The sequence below is a fragment of the Talpa occidentalis genome, unplaced genomic scaffold, assembly GCF_014898055.3.
Source record: "Talpa occidentalis isolate TD23 unplaced genomic scaffold, MPIMG_talOcc4v2.1 talOcc4.3, whole genome shotgun sequence".
Lineage (NCBI taxonomy): Eukaryota > Metazoa > Chordata > Mammalia > Eulipotyphla > Talpidae > Talpa > Talpa occidentalis.
Window position 1 is genome coordinate 36,602,687 of NW_023603184.1, and position 21,054 is coordinate 36,623,740.

A 21,054-nucleotide genomic window follows, 5' to 3' on the forward strand; every position below is an offset into this window, starting at 1 on the left:
TTAGAGTCAGAAGGAAAAACATAAAATAGAATCTTAAAAGAGAAAGAAGAAAGTGTCTAAATCAAGCAAACTCAGAGGTAAACTCTGTAGCAGAAAGTTTTTCAGAAGAATAGCAAAAGTCAGGTTATGAAAGCACTTGCTGGTCATTTTGGACATTGTCCATTAAAATTCATTGAATTTACTACTTGTTTAAGAAATAAAATAGACTTTAATCCAGGCATACTTCATTTTTGAAAATATTGATGTTATAGTGATTAAGTAAGAGAATGATGAAGCCAGAGGTCTGTGGGCTCAGATTCTGATGTCACCTATAATCAGAATCTGATGTTGTTATTTAACCTACAGATCTCTGTTTCTCAGTCTGTTGAGTGATTTCTGTTTCTAAAAAATGTTTTGAAGATCAGTGAGTAAAATTTAAGTACTAAGTCTAGGTTTAGCAAATGATGGCCTTTTAATACAAAAGCATAATCCTTTCTCCTGAGATCTATGGTTTCATAATATTTTTCCTGACGTATTCAACAAATATATTCCATATTAAAGGATTCATCAGGCCTTTTGGAAATAGTAATCCCCTTATTTATTATCTTAAGAAACAGTTAATCATAATTACACTAACTTAAAGTGATTTAGGTCCTGTGGTTAGGAAAAAGGCCCCTTATCCCAGAGGGCCACTGAATTCCCTCAGGTCTATACAATCCAGTGAGATTTGGAGTTAGGTGAAATTCCAGATCCTGTTCACTAAGAACACCTCCTAGCATCTGCTCTGTAAAGAATCTGGCTCTCTAGGTGCTTCTCAGCTTTTATTTTGGGTGAGTTAGGGTAGAGAGATACAGGATAAGAGAGGAGAGGGCTTCATTCAAACAGCTGCATTTATAGAATTACAAGATTCATAGAAAGGTAATGTCCATCTCTTCAAATTCTCTTAATAAAACTAAGCATGGGGAGGCGGGGGGGAAGGAAAAAAGAAAAAAAAAAACCTAAGCATGACAGTCATAGACCTATACTTGCACAGAAGGTGAAATGGACTCCTTCCTATAACTTAAGTAAACGTAATTATCTGTTAATTTGCTAAAGTATAGGGAGCATAAGGTTATAGATTCTCCAAATAAGAATAAAGCTTTTCAAAAACTGGAGAGCCTTTGAAGTGAGACACAACTGTGAACAAGGAATAGTCAGTTTCCTCCCATTCAATAGTAGACACGGATCAATCATGTCAACTCTTGTGGGAGGATGAATATCTAGGAGTAAGGTATGAAAATACATCTGTCTATTGATCTACTGAGCAAGGACAAGACATAACCAAGCTTTTCTCTCTAGTTCCATACTGTCAAAACACTCCAGACCACTGTATTCTCTTGATCACATTAATCTTTGTTATTTCTGATGTAGTTAATCTTCCAGTGAATCAATATGTACATATAAGAAAGAAGATAGAATAGAAAGACTTCCAGACTACAACTGTCTGGGACATAAAAAATTTCTCCTTAATGGATTTACTGGAGCAGAATGCTGACATATCTTGGTCTACCACTTCCATAGTCAGAACTTAATTTCTGGGCTTAAGTGTAAAAAGACCAATAATTCTGAAAAAAAAAAAAAATTCAGAGTGTATGTTAATAGAGTATTTTGCTCATGGCTTTAAATATGATTATTTAAATATACCCATACATATTTTAATGCAATTATTTGAGCATTGATATGTTATGCTAGAAGGAGACTTTACACAGTATTTAAAAAATTAAAGAATCCCGGGCCTACCCGGTGGCGCAGCGGTTGAGCGCTGGGTTGCGAAGCTGCCCGCAGCCTCTGCAGTGCCGGTTCGATCCCCGGCTGCTCCCCGGCCACCAGAGGAGGGTCCCACATGGCGCGCAGACCTCTCCTGCCGCCCGCTGCTCCCCTCAGCAGTGTACCTCGGTCCTTCTGCCTGCTCTGCTCCCCGCTCTGGCTCTGGTGAATTCTCTCACCCTCCCGCGCTTCTGACTGTACCCAGTGCTTGTATAAATAAATAAATAAATCTTTAAAAAAAAAAAAAAAAAATTAAAGAATCCCAATGTTCTTGGACTTCAGATTTACAGAAATTTGGTCTATTATCTCTTGAAGCATATGTGAACACAAATATCTAGGTCTTTTCTGAATGAATATATTAAATTTTAAATATTTTGGCATTCAACAAAGAAATGTGGAAATTCACTAGGGAATCTAGGTAATCAGTATCTTCAAGACCTCAGATAAAGCAGGGGTTGAATTGAAATCTAAATTTCACTTAATTATTCTATGGCCCTATGCTTGGTGCCTTAGCTTAATTTTAAAACAAATAGTAAAGCAAAGTAGTAATAAAGACCTGCCAAAGAGCATAAACCCTTTTATTCTCCTTTGGGCAAAGATGGCAGGAACAATTCTCTTAACTCCAATATCTAGATATTGTGCACAAATTTTAATAATTATTATAATGCTCTTGCATATGAAAGCAGCATAGAACTATAGTTAAGAACATGACTTTAGAGCCGAACAGATAGTGCAGCTATTTGTAATAGTCTATTAGTAAGTATTTTCTGATTCCAGTCTATGAACTGGGACCTGGTAATACCTAGCGATACTATAGTTTCTAGACTCAAGATAATTTAATCTCTTAAGGGAGACATGAGCCATAACAATAAATATATGGATTAATATTCCACTGTTTGATAAGTTTTCTGTCACAAACAAATGTAAAAAATACATATAAAGACACAATGAGAACACAGAAAGATCACCTGCAGACTTCTGTTTGAAGTAATTCAGCAAAGCCTCATGCAGGAGATAAGTTTTGACATAGATACTGCAAGAAGAAAAATAGCTAGCAAAAGGAAATGAATAAAAGGAAGAAAGAGGAAAATTGAATTTAGAGAAGTATGTGAAAAAGTGCCGATTTTACAAAGCAGGATGTCATAATTTGGGAATGTTTAAAAGTCTGGTGTTACCTCACCCAGGACATAGCAAAGGTACTTGGTGAAAAGTCTGGAAAGAATGGTTCTTTTTTTTATCTAAAATGCAATTTTGACTATGGAGACTTAAATGATTTATTAGAACCATCTCATCTATGGAATATGTACCAAAGTCTAGGTTTAATTACTTAAATTCTTACTCTGAATAAATTAATCTAAATTATGAACATGTATTAATCAACTTAAGCTTCCCAAAAACTAAACAACAACTTTTGTTTGACCCACTTTACAGGTGAGGAAATGAGAAAAATAATGATGGTATGCATAAACAATCAATCTTGTTATGAAGATAAATGCATTTAATAAAAGGGTATAAGGAGAGTCCATGATGGGAATAAAAATAATCAGATGGAAAGAAAGAAGCAAGTTACAGCATTACTAATGATAGTTAATAAATTTCAAAGTTTATTGAAGTTTATTTCTTGTGCACCAAATATCATAATACTTGTAAGTATCATGTAAATGATCAAAAAACTCCACGTTCAACTGATAAAATTTTCAAATAACTCCAGGGATACTACTAGTAATGTATAGCTAGTTTAAGCTGACCTATACTCTCCCCAAAATACTAGGTGATATAGGTCTAATTCCAGATTAGTGAGACAGTATACCAGACTTTATAAGTTACGACAGAGTAGACAGTATTTGTAATCTTATTATAATTAAATTCAACAGATCCCCTTCTAATTAATGAACAGTATACATACTGTTAAAGGATCAAAAACAATGATAAAAAGAACCCTGTTATTGGTCTATACTGATTTCAAAATTATATTTCAATTGTTTCAATGTAGGTATGGAAAGTATCCAGACAACACTGATTAAATTCAGGGAGTGAACATTGATTAGTGCTTAGTAATAAAAAAAAGAGAAAAAATAAGATGAAAGAAATTAGATAATGATTATTTTAAAGTATTATCTAATATAAAACAATACAAATTATCAAGTATAAATGAAAAGGATAATTTTTAAAGCATTTGCTTAAAATTTTGTTTTGAGAAAAGTAACTTTTTTTCTTGCCAAGATAGTGCTTAATTATAAGGTCTAAACTTTTCTTGCAAAATTGAGTTGCCTTGAGTGTTTCTTCTTCTGTCAAAGAGAGTCAGAACACCTAGATGAGAGCCTCCCTCCCGCCCTGAGCTTACTTCCATGGTAGGGGAGAAATCTGACTTTAAAATTATGAAAAATATAAGTAGGCTATATTTCACTATGAATTTATCATTTGTAACAGGAGATACAGAGTTTGGCATAAAGAAAAATTGTGTGGACTTTTTAATCTTGCAGAATTATGTTAGAATTTTGGTATCTTAGCTACCCTTTTTGTGATGCCTTTATATTACCTGTAACACTCTGAGCTTCTATATCCTTACCTGTAAAACTGGACAAACAATATTTAGTTTGCATTATTTTTCTATTTAAAAGTGAACATATGCAATGACACCAGGACAATGTCTTTTTTGTCTTAAGATCAATATCACTTTCCTCCATATATAAATTATATGAACTGAAATCACATTAATAGTGTATAAATCAAAAGAGCTAACAAGTGTGTAGCTCTCTGCAGTGACTAGTATACTCAGATATAAGTAATAAAAGATAAGAAGAGGCCCCACTGGGAAATGTACAGAAGTGTTAAGTGGTAAGGGCTAGGATTTTTGAAAACTGCTGTTATAATAAGTGGGTATATAAGCTGGGAATGTTTCACTGCAAAAGAGAACTTAGTGGAGGTGTGACTGTTCAATTTCAGATTTTATGAAGACCTCCATGCAGAAGATGGGTGGGCCTGTAGAACTCTGCAGGAAAGATGGTGTTTTCTCACAGCTCCTGATGGCTGATTCTGTAACAGGACTAGAAAAACATGTAAGAGACTGGCTAAGACATGAGTACCCAGACCAGAAAATAGTCAGACATCAGCTAGTAAATTATTTTGGGAATGACATTAAAAACGAATTTCTGTAGCAGACTTCTCCTGTCTCACCCACTGCTCCCCTCAGCAGTGCATTTCAGTAGATCTGCCTGTTCTGTTCCCCACTCTGTTCCTGGTGCATCCTCTCACCCCTCACACCTCTGGCCTACACCCCAGTTCTTGTCTGCATAAATAAATAAAAATAAATATTTTTCAAAAAAAACAAATTTAGGCTAGATGAATTCTGATATCCTTTTCACTTATACTATCTGCTATTTACATAAAAACCTAACTTGGCCTTAAGATTAAAACAAATTGCGAATTCAAACAGTGATACTGAATTTTATTGTCCACGGAGGTTTACAAAGTTGGGGTTTCTCCTTTGTTTTGTTAAGAAATCCATGAGATTCGTGACTTGGTTTACAATCAGTTGTTTAAGTCTCCTTGTGTAGTTTTGGGCTAATGTTGCTAAGTTTGCTTTCACTCTAAAAATACAACCTTGGATATTTTCTGATGGGCTATTTCGGGGTCTTCCAGATTTCTTTCATTTGTTTCCAGATTTATTTGTGATGGTCTTGGCGGAAAACCTTGGTCTTAAAAAGGAGGATTTCATCAACAAAAGACAGAGGACATCACAATGGAACAAGAGAATAAATCTCAGACATCACCAAACACCTTCTTGCTGGTGGGAATCCCAGGACTGGAGCACCTGCATGTCTGGATCGGGATTCCCTTCTGCTCCATGTACGTGGTGGCCGTGGTAGGAAACGTGACCATCCTGGCGGTGGTGAGAGCAGAGCGCAGCCTCCACGAGCCCATGTTCCTCTTTCTGTGCATGCTGTCCGTCACGGACCTGGTGCTCTCCACGTCCACGCTACCCCGCATGCTCTGCCTCTTCTGGTTCGGAGCCCGCGACATCGCCTTTGAGGCCTGCCTGACCCAGATGTTCTTCATTCACAGCTTCACTGCCATGGAATCGGGTTTTTTCCTGGCCATGGCCATTGACCGTTACGTGGCCATCTGCCACCCACTGCGCCACACCACCATTCTCACTCACGCTCGCATTGCTAAAATGGGAGCTTCTGTGGTATTCCGGGGTGTGGCCTTCTTTTCTCCCCATCCCATCTTGCTCAAACAGTTGCCCTACTGCAGGACTCGAATTATCGCCCACACCTACTGTGAGTTCATGGCTGTGGTTAAGCTGGCGTGTGTGGACACAGGTGCCACCAAGCGCTACAGTCTCAGCGTGGCCTCTGTCATTGGTTCCTGTGATGGTTTTCTCATTGCTGTGTCCTATGTCCTAATCCTCAGAGCAGTCTTTCGTCTTCCTTCGCGGGAAGCAAGCTTTAAAGCTCTAGGCACATGTGGCTCCCATGTGTGTGTCATCCTAGTTTTCTATTCCACAGCTGTTTTTACCTTCCTTACTCACCGCTTTGGCCACAATGTTGCCCCCCAAATTCATATCTTCATTGCCAATATGTACCTTCTGGTACCACCCTTTCTTAACCCAATTGTTTATGGTATTAGGACCAAGAAAATTCGAGAATATGTCCTTAGGTTTCTAAGGATAAAGGCTGCCTGATTATAATGAATTTATTTGCAGGCATGGTATCAGAATAAAAAAGGGAAAGAATAAATATTTGACCCCTTTCTTCATGAAGAAACTAATTTTTCTACCACTGAAATGAATATTTTATCACATTTTAATGGAAAAGAATGACCCCCACATAGATGAAATTTCCCAGTTTTAATGAAATTGATGGGCATATCATTTATGTGCATTTGGAATTTAGGAAGTTTACTTAGAATTTGATGAATGGGAAAGGAAGCCCCTTCTGTTCTGTGCTGCTACTGATGTTCTATGGTGTAGCTTGGAAGTAGTAGTTTATTTTCAAATAGACAATGATTTAAAAAGGGAAGAAACCCATGAAAAACTAAAATAACTTTGATATGAAGTATCTGCAATTAAAAAATATCAATTATATTGATAAAATTATCAATATTATACAAAAGAGGCAATATAATAGGGTCGATATGCTCTGAATATATCAAATAACTATATGTTTACTCATAAGAATTGACATAGGACAAGTTGCCAGTCAGAAACATGGAGAAGTCAGCATCGCAATAATCAAGTCCATTGATTTTTAAACCTGTATTGCTCAGACTATTTCCTGCCCACAAAGAATAACTTGTATCTGCTATTATTTTGTTACCTGAACTAACATGAGATCTCTTTATAACCTCATCATGGAGTAGCCTGAAAAATAAATATAATTTTATACTTGATGTTACATACTTAGGCAAGCCCACTGAGTTAGATTCAAATATGCTGGTCTTTAGATGTTATATGTCCTTATTAAAGGAGGCTATTATAAATAACTTAAAGTTTGTAGTAATTATGCCACTGGTATAATGATATTGAAAATTAAATTATAAAAAAGAATATAAAAATTTCCACTGGAAAAAACCTGAACATGTCCTCCTGAACATGATCTTGGCTTAAATGAATAGAAATTATTTCAGAGGCAATTAATAAATACATGCTGATTCATCAAATTAGTGTTTTCTTTTTAGTGATTTAGACCTTGAGAAATATTATTTGTACCTTCCTTCTTTTCTTACTACTGTCCTTCTATTTAGTCTAGAACCATCTTAAAGGTGAATCTGTACCATTCCTATTTCTTAGGCTCATATACCATAGTTCAAGTTTTTATCATGTTACAGGAGGGCTACTTAGCTGTTTCCACTAACATTTTCAAAGCATTTGCTCTTAACTACTATGTTCAGTGCATGGAAAAGTAACACTGGATCTTAAACACTGGTGAGAAGAAACACAGATTTCTATAAGGATTCATAGCATTGTGTTAGGAGAAGCAACAAAAGCTTTATTAAAAGTGATATTTATTAATAGTGCCAAATAGCTAAGAGAAGAAAGTAATGTCATGAATGGGGATGTGGATTTTACAGAGAGAGAAAGAAAAGGTTGTATGAGCCTGTGTGGATTTTAAGATAGGAAAGTGTGTCACAGATTCAAAAAACTCTTTTTTTTTTTTAAATAATAAATTTTATTTTTATATTCCCCATACAATTGCAACCCCCCATTCTGACCCTAATCCCTCCCCTCCCACCCCTCACCCCCCAAAAAGTGTCTCTGGTTCATAGTTTTTTGTTGATTTTGATTTTCGCTTTCTTATAGTTATTCATTTTTCTGGTCCCTTATTTAAGTTTTCTAGATTCCTGCTATGAGTGAGACCATCCGGTATTTTTCTTTTCAAAAAACTCTTTTGCATTTACTTGGAAGTTTAGCTTCTGTTTTAACTTCTGATTATTTTTTTCTGAAATGTTGGCATAATCCCCTCCAGTTCTTTCCATGTTGCTGCAAGTGACGAGATTTTATATATATTTTTAATAACTGAATAGTAAGTATTCCATTATCTATATATACCTCATATTCTTTATCAACTCATCTGTCAATGAATATTTAGATTGTTTCCATAAGTTAGTTATTGTAAATAGGGCTTCAATGAACATAGGAGTGCATGCATCCCTTTGAATTAGTGATTTGGTATTGTTTGGGTAAATACCAAGTAATGGAATTGCTATATGCCTATAGTAATAAAGGCAGTATGATATTGGAATAAACATAGATACACAGACCAATGGAACAGATGAAAACCTGAAAAAAAGCTCACATTTATATGGTCAGTTAATCTATGACAAAGGAGCCAAGAGTATACAACAGGGAAAGGAAAGTCACTTCAACAAAAGGTGGTGTGACTGGACAGTCACATACAGAAAAATGACACTAGACCACTTTCTCATGCCATACACAAAAATTAACTCAAAATGTATAAGTTGATTGCAAAGTCAGAAACCATAAATAACATAGAAGAAAACATAAGCAAAACACTCCACAACACTGGCTTCAAGATGTATTTGAGGACTTGACTTTAATGGCAAGAAAAACAAAGCAAAAATAAGTGAGTGGAACATAGAGCTTCCATATGATCCAGCAATTCCACTCCTCGGTATTTACCCAAAGGACACAGAAACATCAATTCCAAAGAGCACCTGCACCCCTATGTTTATAGCAGCTCTATTTACAATAGCTAAGCTTTGGAAACAGCCCAAATGCCCAAAAATAGATGACTGGATCAAGAAGATGTGGTACATATATACCATGGAATATTACTCAGCATTCAAAAAAGATAAACACATGCAATTTGCAGCAACACAGTTGGCGCTGGAAGGGCTCATGCTCAGCAAAATAAGCCAGAAAGAAAAAGAAAAATCCCGGATGATCTCACTCATAGCAGGAATCTAGAAAACTTAAATAAGGGACCAGGAAAATGAATAACTATAAGAAAGTGAAAATCAAAATCAACAAAAAACTATGAACCAGAGACACTCTATGGAGGGTGGGGTGCAGGGAGGGGAGGAATTGGAGTCAAAATAAGGGTGTTGCAATTGTATGGGGAATATGAAAATAAAATTTATTTAAAAAAACATTCATGCATACCTGAAATTTATATAATGATATAATGCAAGGTTACTTCAATTTAAAAAATAACAGGCTAAACTCAAAAGAAATGGAAAATAATAAAAAAAAAAGTGAGTGGGACTATGTTAAGTTAACACACTTCTGCACATTGAAGGAAACTATCACTAAAACAAAAACATACCCTACTGAATGGGGAACATTTTTCACATATTGCATCCGACAAGGAACTGATATTCTATATCTACAAAGAACTCACACAATTCAACAAAACAAAGAACCCAATCAAAAAAATGGATGGAAGAACTAAATAGACACATCTCCAAAGCAGACATGCAGATGGCAAACAGTACATGAAAAATGCTCAACACTACTTATTATAAGGGAAATGCAAGTTAAAAACCCCAATGAGATATCACTTCATCCCAGAGAGAACAGGCCATATCCAAAAAAAAAAAAAAAAAAAAAAAAAAAAAAAAAAAAAAAACCAACAGAAACAACAAATGTTGAGGGTGTGGAGAAAAAAGAACCCTCATACTGCTGATGGGAGAGTAGACAGGTCCAGCCCCTATGGAAAACAGTATGGAGGTTCCTCAAAATATTAAAAGTAAATCTTCTATTTCATCTACCGATTTCATTCCCAGGTATTTACCCAAAGAATACAAAAACACTAATTTGAAGGGAAATATGCATTCCTATGTACATTGCAGTCTTATTTGCAATAATTAAGTTATGAGAACAACCTAAATATTCATCAGCAGATGACTTGACAAAGAAAATGTGGTATATATACACAATGGCACACTTAGTCTTCACTTATTAAAGAAAAGATGAATTCTTGCTATTTGCAACAATATGGACAGAGACAGAGGGGATTATGCCAAGTGAAATAAGTCAGGAGAAGGAAGAACCAATACAAATGATTTCACTCATATGTGGTATATAGAGGAAAGAACTCATAAAATTCAGTACCAGAAATGCATTGACAAAAATAAACCAAAATAAATCCTACAAATAAGACTGCTGGGGGCAGGGAGGTCTGAGGTGGGGACAAAATGGTGAGGGGGAACAATGGTCTAGGGCAAAGGACTATGGGTGTTTGGATGTTGAGGGTGGTGTGGTAACATACATCTGAGAAAACTATGTGTGAACCTATTCTCCTAAATCATGTACAATGTTATAAAACAATGTTTCCTCAACAAAGAAAAATTGAAGTCCTCCTAAACACCAGCTCTCGTCCATAGATACCATCCTCAATGACCAGTGATTGGCTATAGGATTTGTTCCCCAGAATATACAAGCTATACAAAACACTTTGCCAGAGAGCCTCTAGGGACCCAGGAGATCCAGGATAAAGTGGCACAAATCTGCCTCCAGCTTACACACACCATCTATTCTGGACATCAGCAAATCTTCCTACTCAAGTGGTCCCAGACCACTGTGACTGCACTCAAAACCATCTGCAGGTATTTCTCTATGAAAAAGAAGAAAAGGAGGGAGAGGTAAAGAGTAGAAAATCCTGGGATAAAAAAATTATGTAAGAAAAAGATTCTCAACTCTTTTCCTATAAACACCACTGCCACCAGTGCTTGTAAGGCTATGGATAAAATCTACACTCTTTAGAATGCTCAGTGACATTCCATAAGAGTAATAAGTATCTTTCCAATCTTTATACTTAAATTGGTGGTGTCTTTACTTATAATTAATGTTGATATAGTTGTTCCTAACATTTGTTCCTGATGCCTCAGTCAAAACATTATCATGTTGCTTAGATCTCTAATAATGGTCTAATGTTATGACTGCATGGAGAATTTTTCTCCAGAGTTCTGTTGACAATCACTCAGTTTCTCTCAGAAACTGAACCAGTAACAGTGGGCTCCTGGTTTCATGGGTCTGTCTTCTCTGTTTGTGTTTGTGAAAGGTTCCTTTCCCCTACTGAACTAATTGTAACTTTCAAATATTTCAGCATCATGCGTTTGGCTGTATCTAACAACATGAAATCTCTTTTTTTCCCCTCGAGCACATAATGAATCTTTGTGGAGAAAATATTATCAATGCCATCAAATAGCCATTTGTATGGTATCAACTCAAGACTATTCATTATCCCATTAACAGTTCTGTACAAGAAACAAATAAGGCAAAAAAAAAAATCACATAATTATTTGCATGACTCACTTAAACTTTGAACTCCATAGAAATAGAAGAAAATTTGCACTTGTAGGGCACCAAAGGATTCAGGAGTATTGCCTATTTTATACAACGTTGGAATTTAATAATCTGAACTGCAGGTTTTGCAAAGTAAGTTTCGTCACACTTTGAAATGAGGAAATGAGGCTCAGTCTTTAACAACTTAGTCAAATCAAATCAAGTATGTGGCAGGGTTGAAGCTGCATACCAGACATGTGCTATCTCAAAGACCTTGCTCTTTTCACTATATCAGGTTACCTTCAGGAGACCTGTCTTGTCATTCAGCTATGACTTTTTACCAAATACAGTAGATTTTATCCCTGAAACTGCTTCTCCCTCTTGCAGACATAAAAATCTGGGCTTATCTCCCTCCTTACCTCAAATAGCTGAAGTATTCATTTGATTTTATAATTATGATCATCCTGATCATGCCCATAAACCACTATAATGCCCAGCATTTTAGATGCAGAGGATGCAGAGATTTTAAAATGTCTCTTGTTTTTTTTTTTTCTCCCTAGGAATCAGATCTCAAGGAGCTCAGTTTAGGGATGTCCTCTTGCAACAGATCCATTCCTCAGCCTTTGATATTTGTTCTGGCTGGAATTCCTGGCTTGGAATCTTTCCATGGCTGGTTTTCTTTGCCTTTTTTCTTGGCATTTGTCATTACAATCATTGGCAATGTCACCATCTTATGTATCATCCGTGTGGAAAAAAGTCTTCATGAACCTATGTTTCTTCTCCTGGCCATGTTATCTGTTGTTGACCTGTCCCTGGTCAGTGTCACAGTGCCCCGCATGCTGGCTATCTTCTGGATGAATGCCAAAGAGATCAGCTTTAATGCCTGCCTCACACAGATGTTTTTCATCCCTTCCTTTTATGTCATGGAGTCTGGAATCCTTCTGGCCATGGCTTTTGATAGATTTGTAGCTATCTGGTACCCTCTGAGATACACAACCATCCTCGCTAACAACATGCTGGTGAAGATGGGACTGGCTATCCTGGTGAGGGCAGTGGCAATCCTGACCCCAGCTCCCATCCTGACAAGAAGCCTGGAAAGTTTCCGAACTCAAGTCATTGCTTACTCCTACTGCGCCTTCATGGCAGTGGTGCAGATAGCCTGTGGCGACATCTCTGAGCACATTATCTATGGTCTCATAGTTATTGTATTGTCTGTGGGCTTTGATTTGTTTTTTATCATTTTGTCCTATGGGCTGATCCTTCACGCTGTCTTTCGGATACCCTCTTGGGAGGCACGAGCCAAAGCTCTCAGCACGTGTGGCTCTCATATTTGTGTCATTGCTCTCTTTTATTCTCCTGTTGTCTTCTCTGTCCTGGCACAGATCTTAGGCTACCAGCTGGCTCCCCATTTGCAGATCATCATTGATAATCTCTACTTCCTGGTGCCTCCCATGGTCAACCCCTTGATTTATGCAGCACGGACCAAGCAAATGCGGGAGTGGGTGTTTCGGCTCCTCCACTGTCGTATATGCTAAGGTAGCTGTCTGAGGTGGACAGGACACATACCAATATAGAGTTAGAAATCATGTCAGGTTGGAGGTGGAGCTAAGTCTTGTCAGATTAGAGGCTTTTGGGGGAAAGAAATAACCAAGGAAAGAGAATGTATCATTCAGCCTGGGGATATAACTAGAGCATGTTCTATCTGTCAGGATTTGTTATGAAACCCTCATGACCACAACCTCCCCCAAATGCTTATTATACAAGTAATGAAATAGTAAAATTTTATTAATTTTATTTATCTGAAAGCATCACATAGTATAAATTGGAGGTAATTTTTTTTTAAGTATGGTAATGATTTTAGACATATATTCTTGGGATGCATATGACAACATCCTAGAGTATAAGGAGTGACAACTACTCTTAACCTGGACATCTTTTCTTTCACCTGACATTGCCTCAGAGAAGGGGATCCTGCCAGTAGAGAGGAATGTGGTCTGGCTACCCATAGGTAATGTTCAGCTCCTGCCAGAGCTGACTCTTCTTTGAATTTCTGGGAGTCAGCAGTCAGCACCAGCTCAGGCTGGGACTGGCATGAGCTGGTGGCAGCAAATAAACATATAATAATGTGGGGGATTCATTAGAGAGATACAATATGTGACATTTTGAAACCCATGCTTGACAACCATTTTATGTGTTCATAACTGTTCACATACCAAATGCCCAAGTAAGATCAATTAGAAAATCCCATTTGAAGTAGCTATCAAAACAATAATTGCATTTTGTATTACACATTTTTATGGCTGTCCTCATTGTTATTATTATATGTGCTGCCGAAGCAAACACCTGTCCTCATTGTTATTGCAAATAATTTTAACAGCGGTAACAACTTTCTTTTAAGCTTTGTTATTTTGTTCTATGCATTTTAAACTCTTATGTTCATACAACATTCTGCTAAGATGTATTACTATCCCAATTAATATGATGAGGACAATTAGTTTAGATAATTAAGATATTTTTGCTTGTTTTTTACATGGACAACTGATAGTAGAGTCAAAAGTCAGGGCTTGGTTTCGGTTATAAGCAGAACATAGAGAAACCAAACAAAATGTCAGGAAAGAAGACAAAACTTGCAAGCTTCCCATAGATCTAAGGCACATGGCAGGGGAAGAGGAGGGAGAAGGGTTAGAACAGGGGAGGGAAGAGCACAGCGACTATGGTGATGGATCACTATGCTATGGTGGTGGCAGAACTACAGGGATTACCTGGGAGGGGAGAAATCGAATACAGCCCCAAAATTAACAAAGATATAATAATAAAATACTTTTTTAAAGTCAGCTCTGGATGACAATAGCCGTGTTTTTTTATCTTCATTCAAAACTTTTCCTTGATAAAATTTATTGAAGACACATTATTTTCATATTTCAGAGTCTTTCATACTACATGTACCATATAGGTATTGAGTTAAAATAAAATAAATACATTTCTAAATGGTTGAACACATGAAGCAATCTTGTGTCCTCTTTGTGTTTAGGTCAGATAGTTGCAGGAGAATTGAACATACCTTCTTCCAAGGGCTTCTACTCTTGTTTGAAGAGTGGGATAGTCCACTAGGGCACAGCTACATTTTATTCTTTGGAAATCTAATGCCTTTGGTTTATTCTTTGTGTAACTTTCTACTAAAATGATCTAGGGCCTCCCCAGTGGTGCAGTGGGTTGAGCACAGTGTTGTGAAGCTGTCAGCAGCGTCTGTAGCACAGGTTCAATTACCGGCCAGCCAGGGAAATACCCACATGGTGCGGCAGACCTCTCCTGTCTCGCCCGCTACTCCCCTCAGCAGTGCTTTCAGTCTGTCTGCCTGTTCTGTTTTCCATTTTGTCTCTGGTGAATCCTCTCACCCTCCTGCAGCTCTGGCCTGTACCCCAGCTCTCGTATAAATAAATAAAATCTTTTTAAAAATAAAATAAATAAAATGATCTAAATAAAATTCTAATCCTACAAAATATTCTTATTAGTTAAATTATTGTAGTCTGAGAAAGGAACTGCATCCAATAAGTCTTAGTATTTCTGGTGAAGACAAGCAGGATTATAAAAAAGAAAATGATTTGTAGCACTATGTTGCCTGCCTGGGAAACCAAGAATGGTTTCCTACCACCTGTAGTAGAAAAGACAGCAGCAAAATTCAACTTTCAAGTGGACCAGGTAACCTACAAATTCTCCATATACTGGAAAGCTGGTTTTCCAGTTGTTCTTCTATGCACTTTAATTTAGAATTCTTACAAAGCTTATACTAGTTGGCACCTGGTGCCAATGTCTTGTTTCTTGTAAAAGGTTTATTTCCTAGAGTGTTGGGTATCTTTCCCTGGAAAACAGTCTATGGTTCACCCTACTGTGTTTCATTGTGAGATTATAAAGGAACATGAAATAATGTGACTACTCTAACCTACCTATTTTTTACATATGTCTGATTTTTTTTCTTTTTAGCTATATTTCTTTAAAATCTGTCCACATGAACACAGTTTGATCAATAAGTTATCTGTAGATAGTCCCTGTTCATGCTAATGGATTCCCATGACTCTATTAAAACACTTCCATAACTCGGGGCATAGTCCATCCATGAGAAGAACATGTAAGACGTATTGGGAAGGTGAGTTACTATCTAACAATAAGAAATGAATATACCTGGATAAACACTCATATTTCTAACTCTTCATTAAAGCAATTTGGAGATGTGTTTCTTACATTTTTTTCCCAAGTACCCTTAGCAGAAATTACATTTCATCCAAGCACCCCTAGTTCTGACAATGCACAGTATCAGTACAATATTTTGCTGAGTACAATATTTTGGATTTTTTCCTTTCATTGTCTAATGTTATCTCCATTTAAAAATAAATTAAATTTATAAAAAGAAAATAGCAATGCTAGTCAATGGCAACTATGAAAAGTTTAAAATTCACTTACCTAATAAAAGGACAATTTCTGTTCATTTAAATAAAATTGTGACTGTGTATCAGATATGTATCAGATAACTGTGATATTAATACATAATTTCCTACTGAAGAATCATTTGTGTATTTTTATCGTTGATAAAGGCAAAGATAAGCAAGTTTTTAATAAAACAAGTGTTCAAGGAATTTATTTTTTTTTAAGATTTATTTATTCATGCATACAAGAACCGGGGTACAGGCCAGATGCGCGAGATGGTGAGAGGATTCACCTGAGAGAGAGTGGGGAACAGAACAGGCAAACTGAGGAAATACACTGCTGAGGGGAGCAGCGGCAAGACAGGAGAGGTCTTCTGCACCATGTGGGACCCTTGTCGGCTGGCCGGGAATCGAACCAGCGCTGCAGAGTCTGCGGACAGCTTCACAGCACGGTGCTCAGCCGCCAGCGCCACCAAGGGAGGCCCTGTTCAAGGAATTTAAATTCACATACCCAGCCTATACTTTCTCACATCTACATGAGTTCTAGTGATAATGCTTTAAAAACTTGCAGTCAAGGTGAATATGATTTCATTTCTTAAGTAAACTCTATTACTTATATTTGCCCTGAGTTTGAATATGTGGTCTTCTCGATCACTTCTAAAATATACACTAGTTTCTTGGAGTTTTTTTTTTTTACCTCAACATGGACTAAAATACGTTAAATTACACTTGCTCAATATTTTTATTTCAACAATATACCATGAACTTTTGAAACCACAGAATACATCTTCTCACTGTTACATATTCAAAGGATAAACTGCCTCCAGGTATGTGGAAAGACACTATAAGTACATAAACAAAGAGGAAAGGAAAAAGCAGAAAAGATGATTGCAGAAAGGATGCAAAAATAAAAGATAATAGAAGAAAGGAAAAGAGAGATGGAGCAATGATAATAATTTATTGTATGTGTATATGTGTGTATAATATATATATAATACACACAGACACACCCACATATACTTATTTTTAAAGATTTATTTATTTATACAAGAACCAGGGTACAGGTCCGACGTGGGGGAGGGTGAGAGGATTCACCAGAGACAAAACGGGGAACAGAACAGGATGACTGATGAAATACACTGCTGAGGGGCGCAGCTGGCGAGATAGGAGAGGTCTGCCGCGCCATGTGGGACCCTCGCTGGCCAGCTGGGATTGAACCGGCGCTGCAGAGGCTGTGGACAGCTTCACAGTGCAGCACTCAACCACCTGCGCCACCAGGGGAGGCCCCCACATACACTTTTGACCCATGTTTAGCTCATGTTCGATTGCTCATATTTTGGAAATATAATTTTTAGGGAAATCATAATATCAAAATCTCACCAAAATAGAGGATAAAATATTTCCTCTTTAAACATGCAAATATATATATATATATTTTCCTATATGGCATTATTTTGGGGTCACTCCTGGGTTTCAGGCTGCAGAACACAAATTTGAGCAACCCTCCTACGGATCTCTTTTGTCTTCACACCATAGACTATTGGGTTAAGGGCAGGGGGTACCAGCAGGTAGATGGTAGACAAGAGGATATGGGTATAAGGTGACACGTGACCAAAGCGGTGGCTGAAGAAGGAAAAAAAGGCAAGGATATAAAACTCCATGAAGACAACAATGTGGGCAGTGCACGTGTTGAATGCTTTGAGTCGAGCCTCCTTCTGGGGAAGACGGAAAACAGTCTGAAAAATCAGAAAGTAGGAGATGAAGATAAAGATCATGTCAAAACCTAGAATAGCAAAGGCCACAAAGAGCCCAAATGATTTGTTAACACGGACATCTTCTGCAACCAGCTTGACCACAGCCATGTGTTCACAATAAGAATGAACAATAACCACAGAGTGGAAAAGATGCAATCGTTTGAGTAGAATGGGTAAAATCCCAACAAGCACTGTTGCCCGGATTGCCACCATCAGTATCATCTGAACTAGAAAGAAAGATGTGAGGATGGATGTGTGTCGCAAAGGATTACAGATGGCAATGTAGCGATCGTAGGCCATGGCCAGCAGGATGCCAGATTCCATACCCTGCAGCGCGTGGATGAAGAAGAGTTGTGCTAAGCAAGCATCAAATGCCATGGAACAGGAGTCAAACCAGAAGATGGCCAACATTTTGGGAGCAATGGCCAGGCAGAGACCTAGGTCAGTCACAGCCAAGACAGCCAGGAATATGTACATGGGTTGGTGAAGACTGCGCTCTGTAGGGATGATGATTAGCAAGAAGATGTTTCCCATTAGCGCCACCAAGCACACAGCACAGAATGGAAACCCAATCCAAAACTGCACATGCTCTAGTCCAGGGATTCCAATCAAGATCACTGTTTTGGGGTTCAGATATGACATGTTGGTGGATTCCATCAGACTGGTAAATCTTTTCTCACCACTGATTCTGATACCTCTTGATATATATATATATATATATATATATATATATATATATATATATATATATATGAATAGGAAGGAAGAAGTGAATTCTAGAGCATAAGAATCCTTGATGGAAAATGTGTCAAGTGTCTTTGAATCTTTTGGAATCAATTTAAGTAAGCATCTGAGTAGAATCCTTGGATATCTTTTCCCAAAGCCACTGCAGGTGTTTGTGTATTAGGAAAATGATCCAGTGTTTATCAACTAGGAATTGTGGCTATGGAAATTATGATCTAAGTTCATTGATCTTGCTAATCTTTAGAATGTTCTGAAATGGTGTCACAGATGATATGATTATATATTTGTCTATATCCAATTCCAAACTTCAGACACATTTCAGGTTAGGTGAAATTCCTCTGTGACACTTGAAATTAGAGTCTAGAGCTTCGATCCTATGACCTTGTTAATTTGTTCAAAGATCAGATTTTCCAATAGTGTTGTCTTTTCCCTGTCTTCTCATTTTCTCTGGTTCAGGAAGCAAAACACCTCCACGCATATCTTAGGAATTGATTCTCAAAAGAAGTTGTGAGGATGTTTGTTCTTTCAAAAAATATTGGTTGACTTGTCTGTGAGCTGGCCATTTTGCAGATTCTTGGAAGTGATGTGGAGGTTATATTCATTAGCAGTTGTAGAGCACATTCCACTCACTGATATAATTCTCAAGCAATAGCTCTCAAAGTGGATGTGTAAGCAGAAGGGGGATAGGAAGAGATATAAGTATCACAGATCTTAGAGGAGACAGAGTTGAGAAAATAGAATGTCAATGAATATAAAGGCACCACAAATTAAGATAAGAAAGTAAAAAACAAAAACTGACCTACTATATAACTTCTGTAGCGTAAGTAAATGTTTTGATGAACCAACATGGTGCAGCAGAACTCCCCTGTCTCGTCCGCTGCTCCCCTCAGCAGTGTATTTCATCAGTCTGCCTATTCTGTTCCCCACTCTGTCTCTGGTGGATCCTCTTACCCTCCCATGCATCTGGACTGTACCCTGATTCTTATATAAATAAATAAATCTTTAAAAAAATTAAAATTAAAAAAAATAAAATGGGTATAAAATAACACAAAATGACCTAGGTAAGTATTTATAATTTGCCTGATAATATAAAGATAAAAGTAAAATTTAGCTTTCATCTCACCATTATAGGTGATAATGATTAGTTATCACAACTTTTCTTCTATATAGTGTTAGCATACCATGAATACTATATACATATGTAATTTCATTGCATTATATATTATTGTTATAATATATTATATACCTATATACTAAATCTATAGCTGTATCATTTTCTGTATATATGGTATTTTCACATGTTAAAAAACCTTTCTGGATGGGGAGAGATTGCTCTTTTCTGGCTCAGTTAACCAATTCTTAGAGATAGCTCCAGCTAATAGCATGTTTTTGATATTTAAATTAATGAATACAGAGTCATACCTTTGCTCCGTGCACTCCAGACAATATCCGTCTGCTTTAATCATTCCAAGGCCAGATGCTAGACAACTAGAAATCTGCTCTCCAGCACATAGTCAACCAAAATTAATCCAACTATTCAAGCTTAAACTATTCAACCTTCCTAGCTTTGCCTTTCCAAGAAAATGCGTCAAAACCTTAGTTTAAGCACAGATGCCCACTAATCCTTACCCCTCCACCGCCTTCTGTCTTCTGCCTCCAGATACGCTCTGGTGTGTCCATTTGGCTCTATAAGGTCTACTGTGCTTCCTATCACTAAGGCCTCTTATTATAATAAACTTTATTTCCTGACCTCTCTTTGGTGTCCTCCTGTGGCTGCACCTGAGACCTCATAAAAAAATAAAAAACAGTACCTAGAATTGTAGGCTAGGAATTTAGAAACACATGTCAATAGTAGAAACACATGGTTCTACTATTTATCTCAAATGGAATCTTGTCTAAGTTCCATCAGATAAATGGGACTAATGTCACTAAACTTATTGAATTATTAAGAGGGTTAAGTAAGTTTATAGAGGGAAAATTTAGTACACAATATAGATGAAATTAAACACTCCATGTTTGGTAGGTAGTGCTTGTCAGAAACTGTAGAAATGTCTATGAAAACAGAAATCCATTGCTGCCTTCTTAAAAAAGTGTAAATAAGCTAAAATAAAGAAATGAAGAAAATTTCTGAAGAAATAATTGATTTAAATTATGTGGGAGCTTGGCTTATCATGTGCCTCAACTATTCTGTGTCTTTGCCTTGATCATTCTTCGCTTTGACTAGTCTGTGCCTCTCAGTGTGCAGAAACAGGGAAAGTTGATAAGGAAACTCTCAGGGCAAAAGTCCTGGTGTGAGGATCTACACATGCTGAAAACAGCATGTGCAGAAACAGCAATAGGTGTTACGGCTAGAGTAGCATAAACACAGACTTTCCTTGACTTTCTCCTTATTTCCCAATCTTGGCTGGGGCCAGCTGATTTTGCATCCCCGGCACATTTGTGCATTCCCCATTTGCCTGCTTGCTTCTTTGATCATTTTTATTTTCCATCTTATTCTAAATAAAAACTAGACTGCCCTTGGATCTGGGCTGCACCTTCGTGTTGTCGTCCCTCTACGCTTCTCGTTGTTCTGCACTTGGACTCTGAGTTATCCTTTTTC

At 37.1% G+C, this 21,054-nt stretch overlaps 3 protein-coding genes across 3 annotated transcripts; 2 read left to right on the plus strand and 1 right to left on the minus strand.

Moving 5' to 3' along the window:
* The first annotated feature begins 5,527 nt into the window (after positions 1–5,527).
* On the plus strand, positions 5,528–6,472 carry LOC119254666 (olfactory receptor 52D1-like). Its single transcript, XM_037521765.1, has one exon. It carries the CDS (start codon positions 5,528–5,530, stop codon positions 6,470–6,472), a length of 945 nt encoding a protein of 314 aa, XP_037377662.1.
* Positions 6,473–12,126: 5,654 nt separating this feature from the next.
* On the plus strand, positions 12,127–13,071 carry LOC119255013 (olfactory receptor 52K1-like). Its single transcript, XM_037522034.1, has one exon. It carries the CDS (start codon positions 12,127–12,129, stop codon positions 13,069–13,071), a length of 945 nt encoding a protein of 314 aa, XP_037377931.1.
* Positions 13,072–17,417: 4,346 nt separating this feature from the next.
* On the minus strand, positions 17,418–18,368 carry LOC119255014 (olfactory receptor 52A1-like). Its single transcript, XM_037522035.1, has one exon. The coding sequence runs from the start codon at positions 18,366–18,368 to the stop codon at positions 17,418–17,420; it is 951 nt and encodes a 316-aa protein (XP_037377932.1).
* Positions 18,369–21,054: the final 2,686 nt, after the last annotated feature.